This window comes from Myripristis murdjan, chromosome 20 (genome assembly GCF_902150065.1).
Source record: "Myripristis murdjan chromosome 20, fMyrMur1.1, whole genome shotgun sequence".
NCBI lineage: Eukaryota > Metazoa > Chordata > Actinopteri > Holocentriformes > Holocentridae > Myripristis > Myripristis murdjan.
In genome coordinates this window covers 13483670-13504258 of record NC_043999.1, presented here as the reverse complement: position 1 = coordinate 13504258, position 20589 = coordinate 13483670, and the positions used below count along the sequence as shown (strand labels likewise).

The 20589-nt window shown below is 43.2% G+C and overlaps 1 protein-coding gene across 1 annotated transcript; it reads left to right on the top strand.

The window, feature by feature from the left end:
* Nucleotides 1–932: 932 nt before the first annotated feature.
* Nucleotides 933–18593, top strand: zbtb47b (zinc finger and BTB domain containing 47b). Its single transcript, XM_030079510.1, has 6 exons — nt 933–1064; nt 13625–15010; nt 15705–15852; nt 16432–16547; nt 17884–18028; nt 18148–18593. Exons 1-6 carry the CDS (start codon nt 1062–1064, stop codon nt 18591–18593), a joined length of 2244 nt encoding a protein of 747 aa, XP_029935370.1. The 5' UTR covers nt 933–1061.
* The last annotated feature ends 1996 nt before the right edge of the window (nt 18594–20589 follow it).

The following is a 20589-nucleotide window of genomic DNA, read 5'->3' as shown; positions in this document are numbered from 1 at the left end:
AGCCTTGCTTACAATAACCCCCCTGTATTTATGGTTATAGCAATATTTCACCTCACCAAATGTCCACACAGTTCGGGGTTCAGTGCTTTTTTGAGAGACTGTTTTCACACAAATGGTGCGGCTCGGCTCACACCCGGACATGAAGTGATAAATGGGACCTGCTCCGGGTTTTGATCAATTTTTTCCCACCTTGTTATGAGTGTATTGACTGCTGCTCCGTTTAGCCTTTCGTTGTCAGGGAGAGGGACTCAAATAAATGTGAGCGGCGGCACCGCTTCCCACAGCTGGCTTTGGGGACTTCCTTGAGGGGGGCCCAATGGCCAATAAAATGAAGAGTGGTTTAATTTCCCTTTAATTTCATTAGAGGACGGGGCTGTGAGAGCATAGGAATGTATGTTGTGATCTTTCATGGCCGGATAAAGAAATTCCACCCTAGAATAAAATAAAAACACTCTTCTCCAACAACAAGAAAAGCCTCTCAAACTTGGATTCTCTATGCAAAATACTATCAAATCCGTGGCAATTGTATAAAATATTTCTAGGAACCCAAGATCTATGGCATTTATCTCCAGCAGCTAGATATACACTTTTTAATTAATATTGACTTCTGCACCATGGAGATATGATTGAACTCCCTGACCAGAGCATCTCTCCACGTGACGTCATTGCCTTGCAGGAGCGCACAGTAAGAGGAAGCGCACCTAGATTTGCGCTGCGTGCTCGTATGCCCTTCCCAGTCATTTACATACCAAAAATTCAAGTACATACAAAGAAATTTGGTTGTCTCGCAACTCCGCGTTATATAGTACCGTGTCCCTTTAAAAACGTCTGACAAAAAAGCCCATATGATCCCAGAGCTCCAATCACCAATTCCTTCTGCAAAAGCAGCCTCTGCATTTTTGTCTGTCTGAATGCTACAGTAGCACGGGGGGAAAAAGATTGGGGATAAGGAAAAAACTGAAGAAATGTGAAAATTCAACGATCATTTTCATGGCGAAGAGAAAACAGATGCGAAAGGAGTTATACCGGGACTCCTTTGAGCCTCGAAACGCTGGATCAAAATGGTAGGCTACAGAAGAGCGCTGCATTTTTGTTTATTTTTTTTGTCCCTTCTTGATCTCTTGCAAATTTGAGCTACTTAGCAGGCCGATCAAACTTGCCACAGTTCTGCCCCGCGATGTTATTGTGCCATTCGCTGTCATCGATGTCTGCTTTGCATTGTGCTCTGCGTGGTGAAGTTTGTAACTTGCTTACATGGCACAAGTTGGAAATTGAAGCTGCTTAAAGAATGCAATGGCTACAATAGCTACATTGTTGCAGAGAAAGAGTTAAATTCTTTCATATCAGGGTGCTTCTGCATGGATCAGGTCGTGACTGGTGCATATGTAGACGGGATGAGCGAGTGGATAGTGAAACTTAACCGGCTCCCTTTGCACATGCCAGACTGCAAGTGCTGGATAAGTTTGTTATGCTTTGACATTCATCCATAAATAAGAGAATCTCCTCACTGTAGTTTTGGCCGAGGAGTGTGTGGTGCTGAGCTCTTGTACTGTCTGGTTCTGGCTCATTAACTTCACTTGCATGACCACAAGTGACATGGGACGAATTGTCTGCAGATGAGAGTGGTACCTGAGAAATAAGCATCATCTTTCTGGCATCACTTACACTGTCAAGTACAAATAAATGCAAAAAGTGCTCTTTTTTTTCTGCTGCATAAAGTTAGTTCATTCTCTGTGTGATTGCTTTTTAGAGACTTGATACCTCACCAATATCACTGCGTAACCATGACTAACCTGGCTGGAACACTGCATTGTCGATCTGACTTGTGTTTTCTCCCTATGTTGCACAGCACAGGAGTCCAACTGTTTTTTTACTCTGCCTTACAGTAGAAGATTGGCTAAAGATACACCAGAGGAGACTGCACAGCAGAGATAGAGAGAGCCGGAGAGGGATAGAGGCAGATAGTGAGGCAGACAGTCAGCGTTGTCTCCAGGGTCATTTTAGGATGCCTCATTAGGAAAGCATGTGGAGCTTGATGCAGTGGTGGAGTAATCCCAGCGCGCGTTCACATCTGGAGGCTTGGGTTAATATCTGGGTCAGGTCAGCGGGGTTAGCCCTGGTGCTCGCTGGGTGGCTTCTGGTGGGAGCAAAGAGGGAGAGATGTTTGTTGTTGCCGTGCTTCTCTTTCCTATTCAATTTGCTTTTTTTTTTTTTGCACGCATGAGGGTAAGCTGTGATAAACAAAGTGCAAAGTGTACTTGGCTCATTCTAGAGGCAAATGAAATGTGCCAGTAAACGTGATCAGAGATAGTGTATTTTGACTGTGTTGGTAAACAGCGACATGCCCCAGATAATTTCTGCAATTACTTTGTTGACATCAAAAGAGGATTAGGCCGAGCTAATTTTGTGTAAATCAATAGCATCACCCTTTATTTTATGAACCCTTACATGAACAAAAGCATTTTATTTGTTGCTCTTGTTTTGGTGGATTTGTCCAAACGTAAAAGCTGTTTATGCAGTCATAATGGTGATATAAACTAAATATTAAGCTCCAAATGATGTTTTGAGCCTTCTGTTAGTTTCATAGCAGCCCGTTCTTGGCCAGGGTTTGAGTAGCTCCCTCTCTTTGGCCCTGTATCCTCACAGGGTGCTGCGAGTTTTACGTAACTGCCTATTCAGGGCATTCCTGCCCACCCTTGACTTTGATGCTTCACTGTCTCTCGGTGCTGAGCAAGGAACTGTCTTTAGTCCTTGTGACAAGTGCAGCTATTCCACAGCCGAGCAACAAACTCCAGCAGACATCTCCGGCCCCCAGTAGGAGGCCACTCTCCTTGGAAACTAAGACCATAGGTGCTGCTAATTTATTCCCCTGAGATTAAGAACATTAGACAAGGCTTTGCAGACAGCAAGGTCAAACTCGCTGGGCTTATGTAAGGATCCTTTTTTTTTCTTGTTGGTTGAAATGGAGGAAGTTTATTTGAAGTAGCTTGCTAGTTAGGGACATGTTTCAAGTCTCTCCTGGAAAGTTGTTTTTGTTCCTCACAATTTAGCCTCAGTACAGGGTTGACATTAGTGTATTTCATGTGGGGAGAAGAGATATTGTAATTTAACCCCTTTTGCACTTTCTTTAAATGACTTTGAACTGCCACTTTTTTATCAAACAGTTTTCTGTAATAACACAGCCGGACAGATATTAAGAGATCATGGGCCCTCGTGAAGTATTTTTGAAGACTGAGTTTGGGCAAGACAGACTTGGGTGGATGGATTTTAAAGCGGATATTCATGAATTTTCACTCTATTTCCAGATTACAGCTACACAGGAAAGTGGGGACCCTTAATTTGACGAGCACCACAATGGCAATTTTTACTTTCAATCATGCATACATTGTTCAGTGCTTTGATTATATACAGGAATCATCATTATTCTCCATCTATTTCCTAGCCACTTAATGAGGCCAGAGTTGCCGTGGCAACAGCTATTATTGTAAATAAGTGTATTACAGCAGTGAAGGAAAATAAGAACATGAGGACCATTACAAATATACCAATTCACAGTGTGAGGATGCTTATTACTTCATTAGTCCTAATGCATTAAACAGTACTCCCTGACCTCCATCACAGTATCAAGCTCCCTGTTGACGCCATTCACCTCAAACTAATCAATTACCATTTTAGTTTTTGAGCTCGTATTCACCAATTCTCAGCTGTCCATTGATTGGCTGGAACAGTGCGGCTATAGAAAGCTGATGCTCCTCCTCCAGCAGTTCCTCTCTGTCCTCTCTGACCTTCTCATCAAACATATCAACTCACTCCACACAGAGTATTACCACACCAGAGAGATTCCTGCGATAAGGAGCTCTTTAGAGCCTTGTATTAGCCTCTTCTCTCTTTGTGTCATGCTATGAAAGGGATAATGAAGATATCACAGTTTCATCCTGTGTAATACCCCCTGGGTATGTCTTTGTCTGCACCTCCCCTCGCCTAGACATCAGAATGTTCTTTTGTCTCTAACATAGAGTCTCTTCACATCTTTCGCTTTTGATGAGACGGATGTACTTTGGTTGTTTTGTGTTTGTAGGGCAGTTTAGATTTTGTCATTTTTATATCTGAAAAAATGATTGATGCCTTTTAATAATGTCGTTTTGCAGTGCACGGAGGGAATTGTTTCTATTTGCGCAGCCAACTTGGTGGTTGTACTGTATGCTGCATTGTGCCACAGGTATTTGGCTCAGCATCCCTGTGTTTACCGGTATCTGAATGCATGCACAGTAGGCGCGTGTGTGTTTGTGAGTTTGTTTGTCCATGTTGTGCACATGCGTGTACCGCACCGGCTCGGGAACAGTGTGTTATGACTCCGACAGAGCGGTGTTGTGTGAAGCGATGTAACGTGTGTGTGAGGAGGAGATGCCAGCACCACAGGCCCCTCTCTTGGCCAGGCTTCCTGACTCAGCGCTTCCTCTCCCAGCTCATTGGCCCAGACACAAACTTCCTGGCAGAGCTTCAGTGCGGACGCTCTAACCTCATCACTGGCCTGCCAGGCAGCACCTTTGATTGTCCAACCTCTTGTCAGAGTCATCTCAGGTCCAGTCAGCACTTGATGTCTTCTTTCAACATCACTTCAGACTGTCCAACGCCGGTTTGTCCCCAGCACAGCCCAACTGATCAAACATAGTTCAGTTTGTTCAAAGGACAGCACGGTAAAAAGACTTTGCAAATCATGCGGCTGAGGCAATCACGCTCACACTGTCAAATTTTAATGTACTGTACGTCGCTGCGATGGTGCTCATGCTGTGTTCTCATCCTTATTTTTGTTTGTGCATCCCAATTTCATGCTCGGGTAAACGCATATCAATTGTAGATAGGCTTGTCACCTGTGGTTGCATTAACATATAGATGGAAATGTGTTTTAAATCTCATGGTGAAGGCTGGTGTAACTCCACCAGGGCAAGGCTAGGGCAAGTCCAAACCTCTGGCTCAGCACAGGGAAGAGCCTCGTCTTTACAGTATGGAGGGGAGATTGGATGGATAGGATTAGGGCGGCATTAATGTTGATAGTATTGTCTTTATTAATTGTAGCCGGCAGTGAATGCCTTGGTTAAGAAAGTTTGATGTTTTAATAAGCTGAGGGGAATAAAATAATTACCTACGTGTGAGAAAAAGGAAACTGAATAGCCGGCAGCACGTTTTAAAGTAATTTCCAATTAGCCTATTGCTGTATCTGAAATCTGATCACTGTAAATTTTATCTCCAATCTCATTCAGTTTCGGCGGGCTTAGGGAGGTCAGCTTGTTGGGCATATGAGCCGAGTGATACAGAGTTCATTTTATTTTTTTCACTTTCTCATTACACAATTCATCAGACCTCTGCATAATTCTTACTGTTATATATATATATATATATATATGTAAGAATAAGTAACTATATGCACGTACAGGGCAGCCAGTCTTGCAGCCAAGAGTAAACCATTATTCTTTTGGCATAGTCATTTAAAGTGGATGTTCTTTTGTTGTACATAATTACTTATTTTCTTCTCTTTAATGTGTTTTGAATATCCGTCCTTGTCTTTTTAATCTCCTCTCTCCTTTATTGTAAATATCTGTTCTATAAAAGGTCCATCTAGGGACAAACATTGTGAAGTAGCCAAGTGCTATAAATGTTTTGACTATTTTGTAAACATTTTCTTTGTTTATATGTCTGTCCCTATCAAATAGACACAAAATAAAAATATGATTTTTGTTGCTACAAATAAATAAACCACAGGATTAAATGTAGCTCCTTTTGCCACATTTGGTTACCTTTATGCTTGCGAGCAAAGCATTTAGGTGATCATTTTTGCATATTGTCCAAATTTAGTTTAAAACTTTGCAAAGTATTTTGTAAATCTCTCCCAGTCCAGCTTGTTGATGACTTCTGATTAATTTTAGCCGTTTCCCAGTGGAGCGTCAGTCTATATCACATGCACCGCTTATTGGATTACATTGTTTATTGGATTATATAATGTCGTAGCCTAATACAACCACATCTAACTACCAGCTTCAAAACCTTTATTATCTGACAAAGCAGTGCCATTCTAGTGAGTACCAAACTCCAGTTTAATGTGCCCGTGCAGTGTGTGTGTGTGTGTGTGTGTGTGTGTGTGTGTGTGTGTGTGTGTGACCTCGGCGGAGAGCATGCTGTGGCTCTCCAGTTAGTCATTGAACATTGATTTTTATGAGCATTTTTTATCATAGTCCCCTGATGATGACTGCAGGGCTTGTAAAAAGCGGCCAAATCTTTACTCTAGTGAGACCTTGTCGCTTGTGCTATTACTGATCCGACTGATCTGTGCATGTTTGATAATGTGTGCCTGTTGTCACACTGTAGGTCCCCTCTTTGCATCTGTGTTTGCATGTGTGTTTTGTATGCACCACTACTGCAATCACTGAGTGTCTGTCTCTATTGTCTGTGTCTTGATGTCGAGATTAATAATTTAAATGTGCACTTGCCTGTATATGCATCTAGGCTGAATGATATTGTAAAAAAAATGATAAAAATTGATATTGCATGATTCCTGATTTTAGTGGGAATGACCTTTTTTGCATCATAATTTTCACTTACACTTAAAAAGAAAAAAACAAACAAACAAGTAAAATAATGATAATGTGACTGTTTCTGGGTTCTGAACCAAACAAACCTTTCTTACATCTGGAGAATATCATTTGTAGGCCAGGGCATCTCTCAAGCAACACAATACTTCATTTATAATGCCACTTTGTTGTCTTCTGGCATCTTGTTACACATTTGATCTTTATCTAAAATTGCAGCTCCTGTGATTTGGCTCTCGCACTCGGCCATGTTGCGATTTCGATCATACGTCGATTACCTGTTCATGTGCCCGGGTGTTCATGGTTGCAGGCATGTCTGAATGCATGCGTGTGGGTGGCCGTGCTTGTGCATCTGCTACTGTATGTGCTTCTTCTACCTCAAGGTCAGTGCCGGGTCTCTGTGCTGATTGGATTTGGAGGAGGCAGCGCAGACTGCAGACAGAGGAGAAATCTTCCACTAGACACAAATACTGAAGGAAAGGAGGGAACTTGGCAGGCTGCTTTCTTTGCATGCCAGTCCAGCCCGGCATATAGCCTTGGCCAGATAACAGCCGAGGATTAAACAGAAACAGTGCCATGATTTGAGAATCAGAATCAGAATTCACTTCTTTCACTCGGCGTCTGTGGGGCTAACCTGTGTGTCGCTTTGGCGTGAACAGCAGAGGTTTAGTGAGCACAGAGGAGAGGACACGGCGCCTGTCATTACCTTGATGACTTTTTAATGGCTGCCTCATTGGACTCCCCTAGACATGACATGCCCTTGTCTTGCTGCCCTCTTTTTTTTCTGTTCGCTTGTGTTTATTTACAATATAAAAGTACTCTTTGTGTTTAAGATGAAACGGCGTGAAGGTCGACTTGCTTTTGTAATTGGCTCTTCTCTACGCAGAGCATTTTGTATTTTGGCCTGTCATACCGCCGTCTCTGCTGCAGCGATGATGACTCAGGGATATATGTGTATGTGTGTGTGTGTGTGCATGCGTGTGGACGAGTGCAGGGGTGGGCACTCTGCGACGCTGCTGTTCTACCACCTCGGTGCCAGTGAGTGAGATGAGGGCTGACACGGTGCCCACTCTCCTTCCTCGGGGTGTCAGTCACACCGTGCCCCGCGCTGGGCCCCTCAGCAGGAGGCCTCACACTGAAGGGGGCTGCTGAGTGCGCTCTTTGCTCAGTGGGTGGAAGTGGCCTCGGCTGTTATGGCATAGCCCGGGCATGTCACAAGCCCCCCACACCCCCCTCCCCTCCACGCGCGCTGTGTGCCAAGAGGGCCAGGGAGTGAGCTCATGGGATTGCTGTCATCATGTCTATGGTTGGTTGGGTGATCTCTCTTTGTTCTCTGTTTGTCATTTCCAAGTGGAGAGACATCACCGTGCATATGGACACTTTGACATTTGGCTGGTAGCAAGATGCACTTGTTTGTAAATTTGTTTAATGAGAGTTGGTGCCCTGAATTGTTTTTTTAAAAGGGAAATCAAGCCAGAATGTGTGGATTTGTAATAAGTAGACCTGTGAAATAGGATAATATAGATTGGATGTAGCACCAGGCAGTAGATAATCTTTCAGTAGAATCCTATTATGATGAAACAAGATGGTGATGAACAATTCTGCTTATTGAATAAATGATGATAATAATAATGTTAATAGTTGTTTAGGGTGATAAGAATTAAATATAAAAAATACATAATATGTAAATACAAAGATAATATAAAATATCACAAAATGAGATTTTAAAAAAAAAGTTATTTTAAAAGCACACAATGCAAAATTGCCAAGAATTGGTTTAAGTGAGGACCATTTAGACTCAACTGAAAAGACTGAGACATTATGTGATGGTTGAGTCCTCATGGTTCTCATGTCAGCCCAACTTACATATTAATTTCGGTCTGTTGAGTCGGAAGGTTTTCACTTGAATTCTCCTTGAATTTTTGCACTGTGCACCTTTAACATGTGATTTTGCATATTTTAGCAAATGCTGTTGTACATCCAAAAAAGAAAAGCAGGATTGTCCCAATAACAGTTTCCTTTAGTTAGATGTAGGTTGGGAGAGGTGAGAGTTAATAGGAGAGGACGTTGGGTTTAGTCCCGACAGGACCTGTGGAGGAGAGAGATGGACAGAGAGAGAGAGCTTTAAACCGGTGTAGTGTTTTCCCCCTGGTCCTCCCTCCTGCCTCAACACAACCTGCCCTCCTGTGCTGTACCGATGTGTCCATGACTGTCTGTGCTCTGACATTGGCCCCTGCTAATGGCTCAGTCTGTTCACTGGTCAGCACCCAAACAAGAAAGCCAACATACAGCACATGCTCTTTAGTTTACAACTCATAGTTCTGTTGCTTTACCAGGCACCGCCACTGTTACGCCACACATGCATGTGTGCAGGCTACGGATTAACAGTCAGTCAAAATATTACTGAAATCGCAATATGTCCCAGTATCAGCATCAATATTGCAATATTTTAATCAAGGTTAAATGTGTGAGAAAATATCACTTTGAATTTAGAATTGTGTTGCTACAGAGATGGCCTTGCCTGCAAATGTTTTTCTCCAGACGTTTGTTTGGTACAGACCCCGGCAAAAGGCACTTCATAATCATCATTTTAATCTCTTTTTTCGGTGAAAATGAAAATATGTTGCAACTCCTTTGTGCATATATGGTACAACAGTAGCAGATGAATTACAGTTGTGGAAAATAGCTAATCTTGCAAGTGATAAAATCTGGCAGTCAGGGTGTACACCATGAAAATTTAAGACCATGTTGAAGTATTTTTATGCCGAGGTCTGCATGATACAAAAGTAGCCTGTGAAAACACACATTGCAGTATGTAGCATGTCCTCTTACACAAGCAAAAGTAAAGAAAGATGTGACTATACAAGATTCCAGTATTTTATTGCTCCTTTACAGGAGGTCTCAGTGCTGTTTTTACAGCAAAGTGTCCAGCACACTGCAGTGAACAGACAAGGGGACTTTTAAAATGGCAGCTCTGGAGAGGTCGTGTCACATGCTCAGTGTGTGTCTGAGCTGCACAGTGAAGGAAATGCAGACTTTATAGAGTAGTAAATCTACATGGATCTGTCCAGTGCAAGGGTGTGGGAGAGAAAGGGCATTTTCACCAGTGAAAGTCAAATTAGAAGAGGGGGTTCATTCCTGTGTCTGCTAAACGCTCAGTGTCTGCTCTGCCTGGCTCGCAGCCAGGAGTCGGGCCCCTGCCAAGTGCATACCACCACCAGGCTGGCAGGGCCGAACTGTGTGAGGATTCAACAATTACTTATAGGACCTGCTGTTGTTAGTGGCCGCTTTGATTTACATCTTGACCATGAGCTTGACTCTGTCCACTCCCTCGATGTAGCTCCATTTAAATAACTAGTGCTGTATGATAATAATAATAATAATACAATAAGTGAATCCTCCCATAAAATCACATTACATTACGTCACATTAGATTAAAATAGGCCCGCTAATACAGTAGTTATGGCCTTTCATTTTACAACTTTTACTTAAGTTCAGGTTTATTTAGGGCTGAACCACTGTTTACTGTCTCAAAAGGCTTTACAGAGACAAATTTACAACAATCAAAGCAGGACTTGAGTCCTAACAGTGGGTTAAAAAAACATCTCCTCAAGAAAAAAAAAAAAAAAAAAAAGCAGATTAAAGAGGAAAAAGGGGAAGAAATCGAGAATGGCCACAGAGAGAGGGGGCCCCTTCCTGGCCGGTCAGGAGTGCAATAGGGGCCAACAAAGTAGGCAAATTATCAAAATAAATTAGCCAATTAGACCAAATTGAAATGATAGCACCCCCATAAAGCCAATCAGTGCAATGTTTGCAAACAGTCAAACACAGCCCCCAAAATGCCTCATCCACCACATTTTGTCCAAGACACAATAATTCTATCTGAGCTGCTGCATTTTAGGTTAAAAGTGTTGAATGTTAATAACAATTGGCTTCCATTGGGCCAAACCCTGTAATTTTTGCATGCTGTATCACCGTGACAAGATGCATTATCCCTCTGTGTTTTGTCAAAATCAGATAATCAGATTAGGGATGAAGGAGATACGACATTTCAAAGTAACAACAACAAAAAAAAGACAAATAAATATAGTATCCTCATCAGACTAATAAGCCTGTTTATTCAAATACTGGAATACAGTGTTGAAGACCTTTTTAGAGGTCAAGAGCCAAGATTTTCATTTATGGAAGACAAATTAAATTAATAACTTTTATTGATATTATTTATGTAGCACTTACATAAAAGCAGAATTCACCCTTTCCTTTAAAAAAATGTATGACATGTATACTAAAGCAAAAAGAGGAAACGTGTTTGACATAAGAAGTGCTGGAAGCAGGATAATAAACTAAATCAAAACATAAGACCTCATTTTATCAAAACACATTAACACTGAGCTGAGTCCCCGTGCAGACTACAGAGAGCGGGTCCTCTGAGGTCGCCGAAAACGCAACAGAGTGTCCCCTCACATGTTGTGTTTGGTGACTGATGGAGCGATCTGTGTGTGAGGGCTGCGTGCAGCTTTGATTGAAGCCTGTTTAAATGACACCTCTTGTTGGGTGTGTCAGTAATCCCCCCGCAGCGTGTTTATCATGGGTCAGGCCAGATATGAATAATGTATTGGGAGACATCTGATTGAGAGGGTGGTTAAAGGTGGCGCTCCCTCTAATGACAGCAAACAAGCTCTCACCCTGACATTTCGAAAGAAAGCGCGAGGCGGGGTGAGAAAGGGTGAGAGAGATAATGACAGACGGGGGTCGAGAGAGTTGGTCGGGCTCTTTCCATCCAAAGTACTCGCTCAATTTGTTTGGCTTCAGCGCGTGGTGAAATGTGACAAGATTCCCTCCTCTTTATTTGTATTGCATATTTTGACAGACATGGCAACCACATCGTTACTGGAGCCGTCTGCTGTGGGATGAAATAGTTGCGAGGCATCCGTCTGAATGAAAATAATGCAATCATTCACTGGCAGAGATCCATTTGTCATTCAGCGGTGCACAGGTGAATTTTTAGTTAGATCTGCATTTGAATGTGTTCGCTTGTTTATTATATAGGAAGACAAACGGTGCACAGGGTATGGTCAAATTAATAGCCACAGCAGCATTAAGGCTCATTAAGGCTCATTTCCTAGATTGCAGGGTCAATATGTGTTATTAGTAATACAAGAATCTTAATCTAACTGATCATCTGGGCCCTCTGACGTAAAGATAGTGGAGGAAAATTGCTTTGTTTAGACAGAATTCCCTATAATTGCTCATTTGGGATCCCATGTTAGTTGCATATGATATCATTATCATGCTTTTCAAATGTTTAGGATCAGATTTTTTAATTCCCAAGTAAGGGAACAGACACTGCCATCCTGCGAGACACGGTTGTACCATCAGGACAGACGAAGCATCAGGGGATGGACGTGATCAGTCACTTGTTTTGTCAGCAGTGAGAGCTCCTGATGAGGACTATAGTACAGCCAAAGCTAGTCCAAGAAGCACAACCTACCCTGAAGCCTTTCAGTTTAACATTAGTGTTTCCTTTGTTTTGTCCACAAGCTGCACAAGGTGATGTGTATTGATTTTATAAGCCTGCATATTGCTCATTCATTCGTTTACATCCTGTAGAATTGAGTCTCTGACAGCACCGTCCTATTTGAATCATCAGTGAAGAAGCTGATCACTATCGCCAAAGAAGCGTAACTTCCAGTCGGCAACTTATATTGGATCTAATTGAGGCTGCAGTGTTTTGCCCTTGGGCGATGTCTGTAGCCTTGCACAGAAAGATAACCCAATCTACACTCCTCTCTGGCTCAGAGTACAAATCAGAAGCTCAAAACTATGAATAAATCTAACATTCAATAATTGAATTCTTCAAACAGGCCACATTTTCAAGGTTAGGCCCAAATGCAAATTCATTTTCCAGCCTGAACAGTGCAAGGGCATTTTCATTGATCTTTAAGACAAAACATGTTAGACAGCAGGCAAAGCTGAAAAAACGATAATTTGTCATTTAAAGGACAATTATAAACCTCTTCCTGGTATGAATGATACTTTTTCAGACTCTGCAGTCTATTGCATATCATAATGATCATTATCTAAAACCAAATTAATTTAATCTCATCCATTTTCTTTTTTTTTCCCTCTGTTGTATGAGCCATTTGTGGTCCAGCAAAAAACAACAGTGGACTCAGAAACGCAAAAATGCTAAATGTAATTATTCCTTATCGCCACATCATCATCATCAACAACATGCAACTGATGTTAGCCAGAAAAGGCTTGTATCAGTACTCTTCCTCTTTTGCCCTCAAGGAGGGGCCTAGAATGATAAATTCTATTAATTGTTTGGAGAGTTAGTTAGTATTTATTCGGCATGGTTTCCCTAATTATTTCTCCGGACGTGTTTTGTCTTGTGCATAATTCGCTGTTCCTCGGGGACAGTGTAGTGAGTGGGTGTGCTGAGAGAGCCAGCTAATGGGGGGGGAGATGGCACTGAATACCAATGCACAGACCAGCCAGACCTTGTGGAGAGACACTGTGTTTGTGTGTGTGTGTTTTTGTGTGTCTGTGCTTTTTGTGCGCATGGATGCACACAAGACATACTCATGCGCAAACAACGTGTGCATGTATACAGTATGTACATTTGTGTGTGCGTGCGTGCGTGTGTGCGTGCCCATGTGCTGCTCGCTGCTCTGTCCCCACTCTCATCCTATTTGGATCGAAACCCTGCCCTTCCTGTGCTAAAATAAACCCACCTTGGGAAGTTGAGGACCTTGCACAGAGCGCTGAGTGTTATACCTTTGATTTTTTCAGCCGCTCTTATTGTGCAGTTTAGCTTTGTGCTGTACTCCTAACAGACTGAAAATTATAAACAACACAACATGATAATTACTGTAGAGTGTATTTATTGTAGCATTATTTATGTCTCTTCTATGAATATCACAGTCATTATTTTTCTTGACAGTGCATTGTGATTGAAATCAGTAGCTATTGAAATGCTGCATGGTAATCAACTCTTCTCTCTCCCTCCCTCTGTCGCCTTTTCTCTCCGTCCTCAGCTCATAGTGGAGAAGACCACAGACTTCCCCTCTACTGAGTTCTCTCTGGTGGAGGATGTGGCTCTGCACTTCACCTGTTTGATGGACAGGCTGAACGAGCAGCGCCTCTTCCAGCCTGACCTGTGTGACGTTGACATCGTTCTGGTGCGTCAGCACAGCACCTTCCCGGCCCACAAGGGCGTGCTGGCGGCCTACAGCCCTTTCTTCCACTCCCTGTTTGCCCAAAGCAAACAGCTGCGACGGGTGGACCTGTCCCTGGATGCCCTGACCTCGCAGGGCCTGCAGCAAATCCTCAACTTTATTTACACCTCCAAACTGCTGGTGAGCAGCCGCACTGTTCGTGACGTGCTCAACGCTGCCACCCTGCTGCAGATGAGCGACATCGCAGCCTCCTGTCGAGAGCTCATCAGCAGCCACTCGCTGAGAACCACCTCCTCAGAAATGGCCAATCAGGAAGGGCTTAGCAGTGGCGACCCAGCTGCTGTGGCAGTGCCCCCTGTCCAGCTGTACCGGGAGATCAAACAGGAGGCAGAGCTGGGGAGGGTGTACACGCGGGAGGGCAGCAGCCCCTTCTCTGTGAGGGTAGAGGAGGGTCCAGGGAAGACAGCTGCCCAGCCCAAACAGTACTACCAGAAGGAGGAGGGGGCGGGGGGCGGGGCTGGGGCGGGTGTGGCAGCCATGTGCAAAGTAGAGGGCAATGGGGAGGAGTCAAAGAAGTCAGAAGGTCACACTTCCTTCAACAGAGATCAGATCATTGTTGAGGTCAACCTCAACAACCAGACCCTCAATGTGTCAAAGGGATCAGAGGGCAAATCCACAGCTGCCGCAGAAACAGCCACCATGTTTGGCCGTTGCCATGACAATGAGAGAGATTCAGAGGATGAGGATGAAAATGAGGAGGAAAACGATGATGCGGTTGGGGAAGAGGATGATGATGATCTGAAGGCGGAGGACATGCTGGGCCAGAGCAGCGAAGAGGAAGACGAAGAGGAAGACGAGGAAGAGGAGGAAAACAACCTAAACATTCCAGGCTTGGAGCAGCCAGCCATGATAGATCGACCTCGCCGAGGCACCAGAGCCCTGACCATGGCCGGCACCACCGCCTCCATGCGGCAGACGCTGGCCGAGGCCACGCTGGCTAACCAGCGGCGGGGCCGGAAGAGGACGCTGGACCCGGAGAGCCTGGGCCAGAAGGTGAGGCTGGAGGAGAAGCAGCACTTCCCCTGTAAGAAATGCCCGCGGGTCTTCAACAACCGCTGGTACTTGGAAAAGCACATGAACGTCACTCACAACCGCATGCAGATCTGCAATAACTGTGGCAAACGCTTCCTGCTGGAGAGTGAGCTGCTGCTGCACCATCAAACCGACTGTGAGAAGAGCATTCAGGTAAGATGAAGATGAAGATGATGATGATATTTTATGGATATGGATGCATCATGTTTCCAAAGTCAATGAGTAATCGTTTTAAATAAACATGATCCCTATATTGACCAAAATAAACAGGATTTGGATTTTTGCAGTAACCAAGCAGGCCTACCATGTATCCATAAGGAGTGGGCCAGTATTCAATAATATTTAATATCGTGTCACAGGACCATAGCTGGACTACAGCAGAATAATTTTGCGAGACAGCTCTTTTGTGTTAAGCCCAGTTCTTTGATGGCTTTATTCTGAAAGGTGTTGCTTGTCTCAATTTAATATTTGTATCAGTGGGTTTAAATTTAAATGTCTGGTAATAATAGGATATTTGAAGTTTTGCACTACAGTGCTTTAGGATTTAGTGCTGATTTTTTTTTTCAAACTCATTGTTTCATTCAACTTATGTTTAATTAAAAAAGATTTGTTAAGTTTGTACTACAATCCAACCATTTTGTGTGCATTGGTAGTTTTGATTACACACAACAATTTTGATTTGTATGCAGTTTGTGTACATAAAACATATTATTTAGGAGAAGTTAGAAGAATTTAAAATAAAATAAAATAAAATAAAATAACATAATACTATCTTAGTCCGTGCACTCACTTTTTATTTTATTTTATTTTATTTTGTTTATTAAATTTTTTTATTGTTGTTTTCCAGTGTGTAACATGCGGCAAGGCCTTCAAGAAGCTGTGGTCGCTACACGAGCATAACAAGATCGTCCACGGCTACGCTGAGAAAAAGTTCTCGTGCGAGATCTGTGAGAAGAAGTTCTACACCATGGCTCATGTCAGGAAGCACATGGTCGGTGAGTGGCAGTGAAGGATCCTGGGAGCTCTGCTGGTCGGGTCGTTCTGTTTCCATCGGTTTAAGTTGTTTGTGTCGCTCTAGGCTTCCTTTTCTGCATCCCTCTGATTGTTGTGTGGGATTTTTTTTTTTTTTTCCCTTGGGCGTTGCTTTCCTCTTCCCTTTTTTTGGGGCGATAAGCATCTTATGTTTTTTTTCCGAGACAGGCTTACCTCATTCCCAGTGTTTACCCATATTTCAACAATAAAAACTACAGCAGTCAGTGTTTAGTATTCCTGGAAACAACAGAGGAAGTAGCTTATCCTAGAAGTACTTCCTAATAGATCAGACAAATCCATTGTCCTCAGCATATTAATTAGCCAATGAGAGGACAAGTAGGATCTCAGTGCTGTTATCTTGCCAGTGTTATTCTGTTTTACATTAACCTCTATTTTAAGGAAAGAATTGACTTATTTGTCCTGCTGCTGTTTGATTAAAAGCTGCCCTCTGTGGAACACCATTAGCTAATGTTTTGCATTGTGTGTGTGTGTGTGTGTGTGTGCATGTGTCTGTGTGTGTGTGTGTGTGTGTGTGTGTGTAGCCCATACGAAGGACATGCCATTCACCTGTGAGACGTGCGGGAAGTCGTTCAAGCGCAGCATGTCCCTGAAGGTTCACTCTCTGCAGCACTCTGGGGAGAAGCCCTTCAAGTGTGAGGTTTGAGCTCCCTTCATAAGCTTCTCTAATCACCTGAAGAGCTTTATTGCAGAGTGACACGTTCACCATTTTGAAAACTTGACACCCACTCTGACAGGATTATTAGTGACATGAAAGTAAAGCACATTATGGCTTTTTTTTTTACGGCCTCTGGTTGTAAAATAGCCATGTTAAGGAGGATAGAGCGCAGAGGTGAAGCAATTATTCACTTTGAATCAGGGAGGCCGAGCCAGCTGTGTAAGATCCGGCTGTCCCAATTCAAACATACAGGACAGGATGAAAGATGGCGGGTCATTAGCAAACAGTGCTGGCCGTCTTCTTACCCGGGGAACCCCATTAGACAGTTAAAACTGTGAATCATGATTTCTCCATTAGCGTTTCTTTCTCTCGTGTTTGCCTTTCTCCCTCCGTGTCACCCTCCTCTGTGATTAGCCCCCCCCCTCGTTGAGCGTGGCTGCAGCTTTTACTGTGTTCGACTTGATGTGGGAATAATCGTTATAATGACTTGACGGCTCAAAGCAAAGACTTGGCTGTGTTTGTGTGCTGAGGCTCACTCGGAGCCATCAGATCCCAAGGTTGAAATTTTCTTTACACTGTGGCTGCTCATGATGCTGTGATTAGTCTCATTTGTTTTTTCACACCTAACACGTATTTAGTGAGTGATACATTTGTGTTTATGTGTTTACAAGGAACAGTGCGTCACAGTGTTAGCCACAAAAACAGAAAAAAAAAGCAGTCCTGTCCTGCCATTGTGTTCTGGTTCTTCTGTCGTTGCAATCTGTCACAAGCTGTTTTGCAGAAACACTCAGTTCCACGTTGGCTCAATTTGGATGCTTTGTCTTACAATGAATGAGGCCTGTGCCTTTTCCCTTTATTTATACAGTGGTAGGAATGAAGGATTTTCATATCTGCACTGCTATATTGCAGTTGTTGTTTATTTATGATTCAAGCATGGAGAAATATTAACAAACCTACATAATGTGTCAAAATGTGCAACTGGTCACAAATTTCTCTTATTTTCTGTAGGTGATTTGCCTTTATATCATGCTAATGCCTTTAAACTGCACCATCATATTACTGTTTCACAGCTTATAGTATGGAGCAAAGTCAAAATAAAGAAATCATAAATAAACTTTGCCTTGCTCCTCATGGCACCGAGTCAGTTGGGTCATTTGGTGACATATTGGACAGTACCTTATCAGATCAATTAAAAAAGTGAATGTAATTGTATTGAACTGTTGAGAGGGGATGTCAGAGATGAGATTTTCCTGGATTGATTCACGACCGCGTGTCAAATAACTGTTATAATTCTTTTATTTCTTGTTTGCCATTTCAGAACTGCAGTGAGCGTTTCCAGTATAAGTACCAGCTGCGCTCCCACATGAGCATCCACATCGGACACAAGCAGTTCATGTGCCAGTGGTGCGGAAAGGACTTCAATATGAAACAGTACTTTGACGAGCACATGAAGACACACACGGGTAGGTCACATTCCACAGGAATTTTGATGACCCGCGAGGGTGTGTTGACGCGGAATCACAGCAAAGTCTGTTTAATGTTTTTGTCGATGTGGACTGAGGTGAGGTTTTGATCTCTGCAGGAGAGAAACCGTACATCTGCGAGATCTGTGGGAAAAGCTTCACGAGCCGGCCCAACATGAAGCGCCACCGACGCACCCACACGGGGGAGAAGCCCTACCCCTGCGAGGTGTGTGGCCAGCGCTTTCGCTTCTCCAACATGCTCAAGGCCCACAAGGAGAAATGCTTCCGCGTCAGCAACCCCATGGTGCCCGACGGCGCCGACCCCCTCGGCCTCGACCAGCCCCTGGCCTCGCCTGCTGTGGACTCGACCGGGCAGGTCCAGCTGGGGGCGGCGCTCCCTGCCACATCTGTGACCACGCCCGCTGCTGCCTCCAGCCCCCACCCCCTCCACGGCACCCAGCTGTCCCTCCCCCTGCTACACTCGATGGGGGGGCTGCCTCCCGCCCCACATTTACCCCCACCGCCTCCCCTATTCTCTGCCGGTAGGATGAACTCCAACAACTAACGGACTCTGTAGCATCGAAAGCACTTTGTTACTTTTGTTTTATTTTTGTGTTTGTTTTTTTTTTTTTTTTTCTTTTCCTTTAAGCTTAAAAAATTTTAAGAAGACTCCTGTAAAGGGAAAGTGATGCACCTCAGTGACATTTGCACGGAGGGAACAACTGCCATGTGAAACCGTGGCTGCTGCAGTGTGCTGGCCATCGGTTTCCACTGTTTAGTCTTGTGAGAGTGAAGGCTAAATGGAGGCTTCTTGTGGCATACAAACACACACACCTACCACAATAAGAAATAGTTATTTTTTACTCTGTTCAACAATAGATAACCTCAGAGTCCACTAGGACGTGTCATTGCCATGCTTCTCCTCATGAATTTCACAAGTCTGTTCTGGTTTCATTTTGGGATTTTTCCGATGCCACACACACACACATCTACAGAGCCTTGCTCCATGCACAATGCATTGATTGTAGCATCTCTTACTGAATGGGAGCTAATGAACGTTTCCTCTAAATCTGCAGTCATACAGGGGTCATCAGTCAAATGAGAGCTGCTTTTGAGAACCACGTTATGAAGAGAAACATGATTTATTTTTGATCATTCTCTGCCAAGATGTAGCGAGTGGTTCTGACCTGACGCAGCAATAACCAAATGCTGATTTGTCTTTGAACATATACCTGTATATGGCATTGCCAGTAACCAAATCCTGTTAGCTCACCTGCTATAGTTAGGTAACGTTATACAGCATTTATAATCAATCCTGCACCTTATCTTTAACCCTAGTGATATTTAAAATGTACTCTTTATTGTCTTCATTTTTAAGAAAAAAAAATTGTGACAGTGTGTAATTCGTGGCACGTTATGTCGTTCGTAAGGATGTAAGAGAGGTTGTGACATGTAAGAGTCGACTGTGCAATTGCAGTGTGGTGTTTGTGATGGTGTGCGTGTGTGAGAAGGGAAGCGGAGGAGGAGAGTGAAGGTGCTGTGGGAGGGAGGAATCCTCAGATCTGCGCTCAGCCAACCACCGCTTGAGGTTCCCCAAGTCAGGAGGAGAAATTATTTGTTGACTCTCATCTGTTGCTTACATTAAGCAATCATAGCAGGCTACCCTCTCCTGTAGATCTGGCTTTGAGATGGTATGGCACTTTTCTGTGACTTGTTAGTAAAAACCTAATATACTCATACCTATATTTGTAGGTTTAAATCTTTGAAATTGTGGGATACTTGTCGATCTTGCGTAGTGTTACATAAATCCAGCTTCTCTCCCGACTAAACCATTGAACCTGATCTGTGTAATTAGTTTGCAGAATACCAAGAGCATAGGGATAGGATTATTCACTTCAACCTGCCTTCGTAGCCGAATTAATTGTGTGCATTTCATCATAATGTGACCCATAATGTTAAACGATAAGCACTGCTTTATATGTCTATGTCTAATTCTCTCGAAGAGCACTGGACAGCGATTATTATTGGCACACCAGAGCTCCTCGCTGATGGAGCTCATCACTAATACTTGGCTGTTAACTAGTGGATTTTTTTGTCTTTTTTAATGACTGTGATCTAACCAAGCTAAACAAAAAAGTTAGGGACATCCTCTATGTAATATGCCCTTCGAAAAATGTGTGGCTCTACATGCACTTTTGACAAATGTTTGTCACATTGACATTTAAATCTACTTCGGGGGGCGGAAGTGATGGAATTGTGATTATATCCTCGTCTGAAAACTCTTCTTGAATCAGATCAATCAATTTTCTTATCCAAAAAGAGGCTCTGTGCACTAATGATGCACTCCCGCTCACTTTATCTATAGGTAACCTAATTATAGTGTAGCATTAACTTGTAAATATCGTAAGATGTGTTCCTCGTTATTAATTCCCCATGTTTACATTTGGAGAGTCAATTGAATGTGCCCCCACATGTGTCTTGGCTGGTACTACAGAAAGTTTGAAGTTGTAGATAAGCTTTTGTAAATGTAATAAGCTGTTTCATGTTTTTTTTTTTTTTTT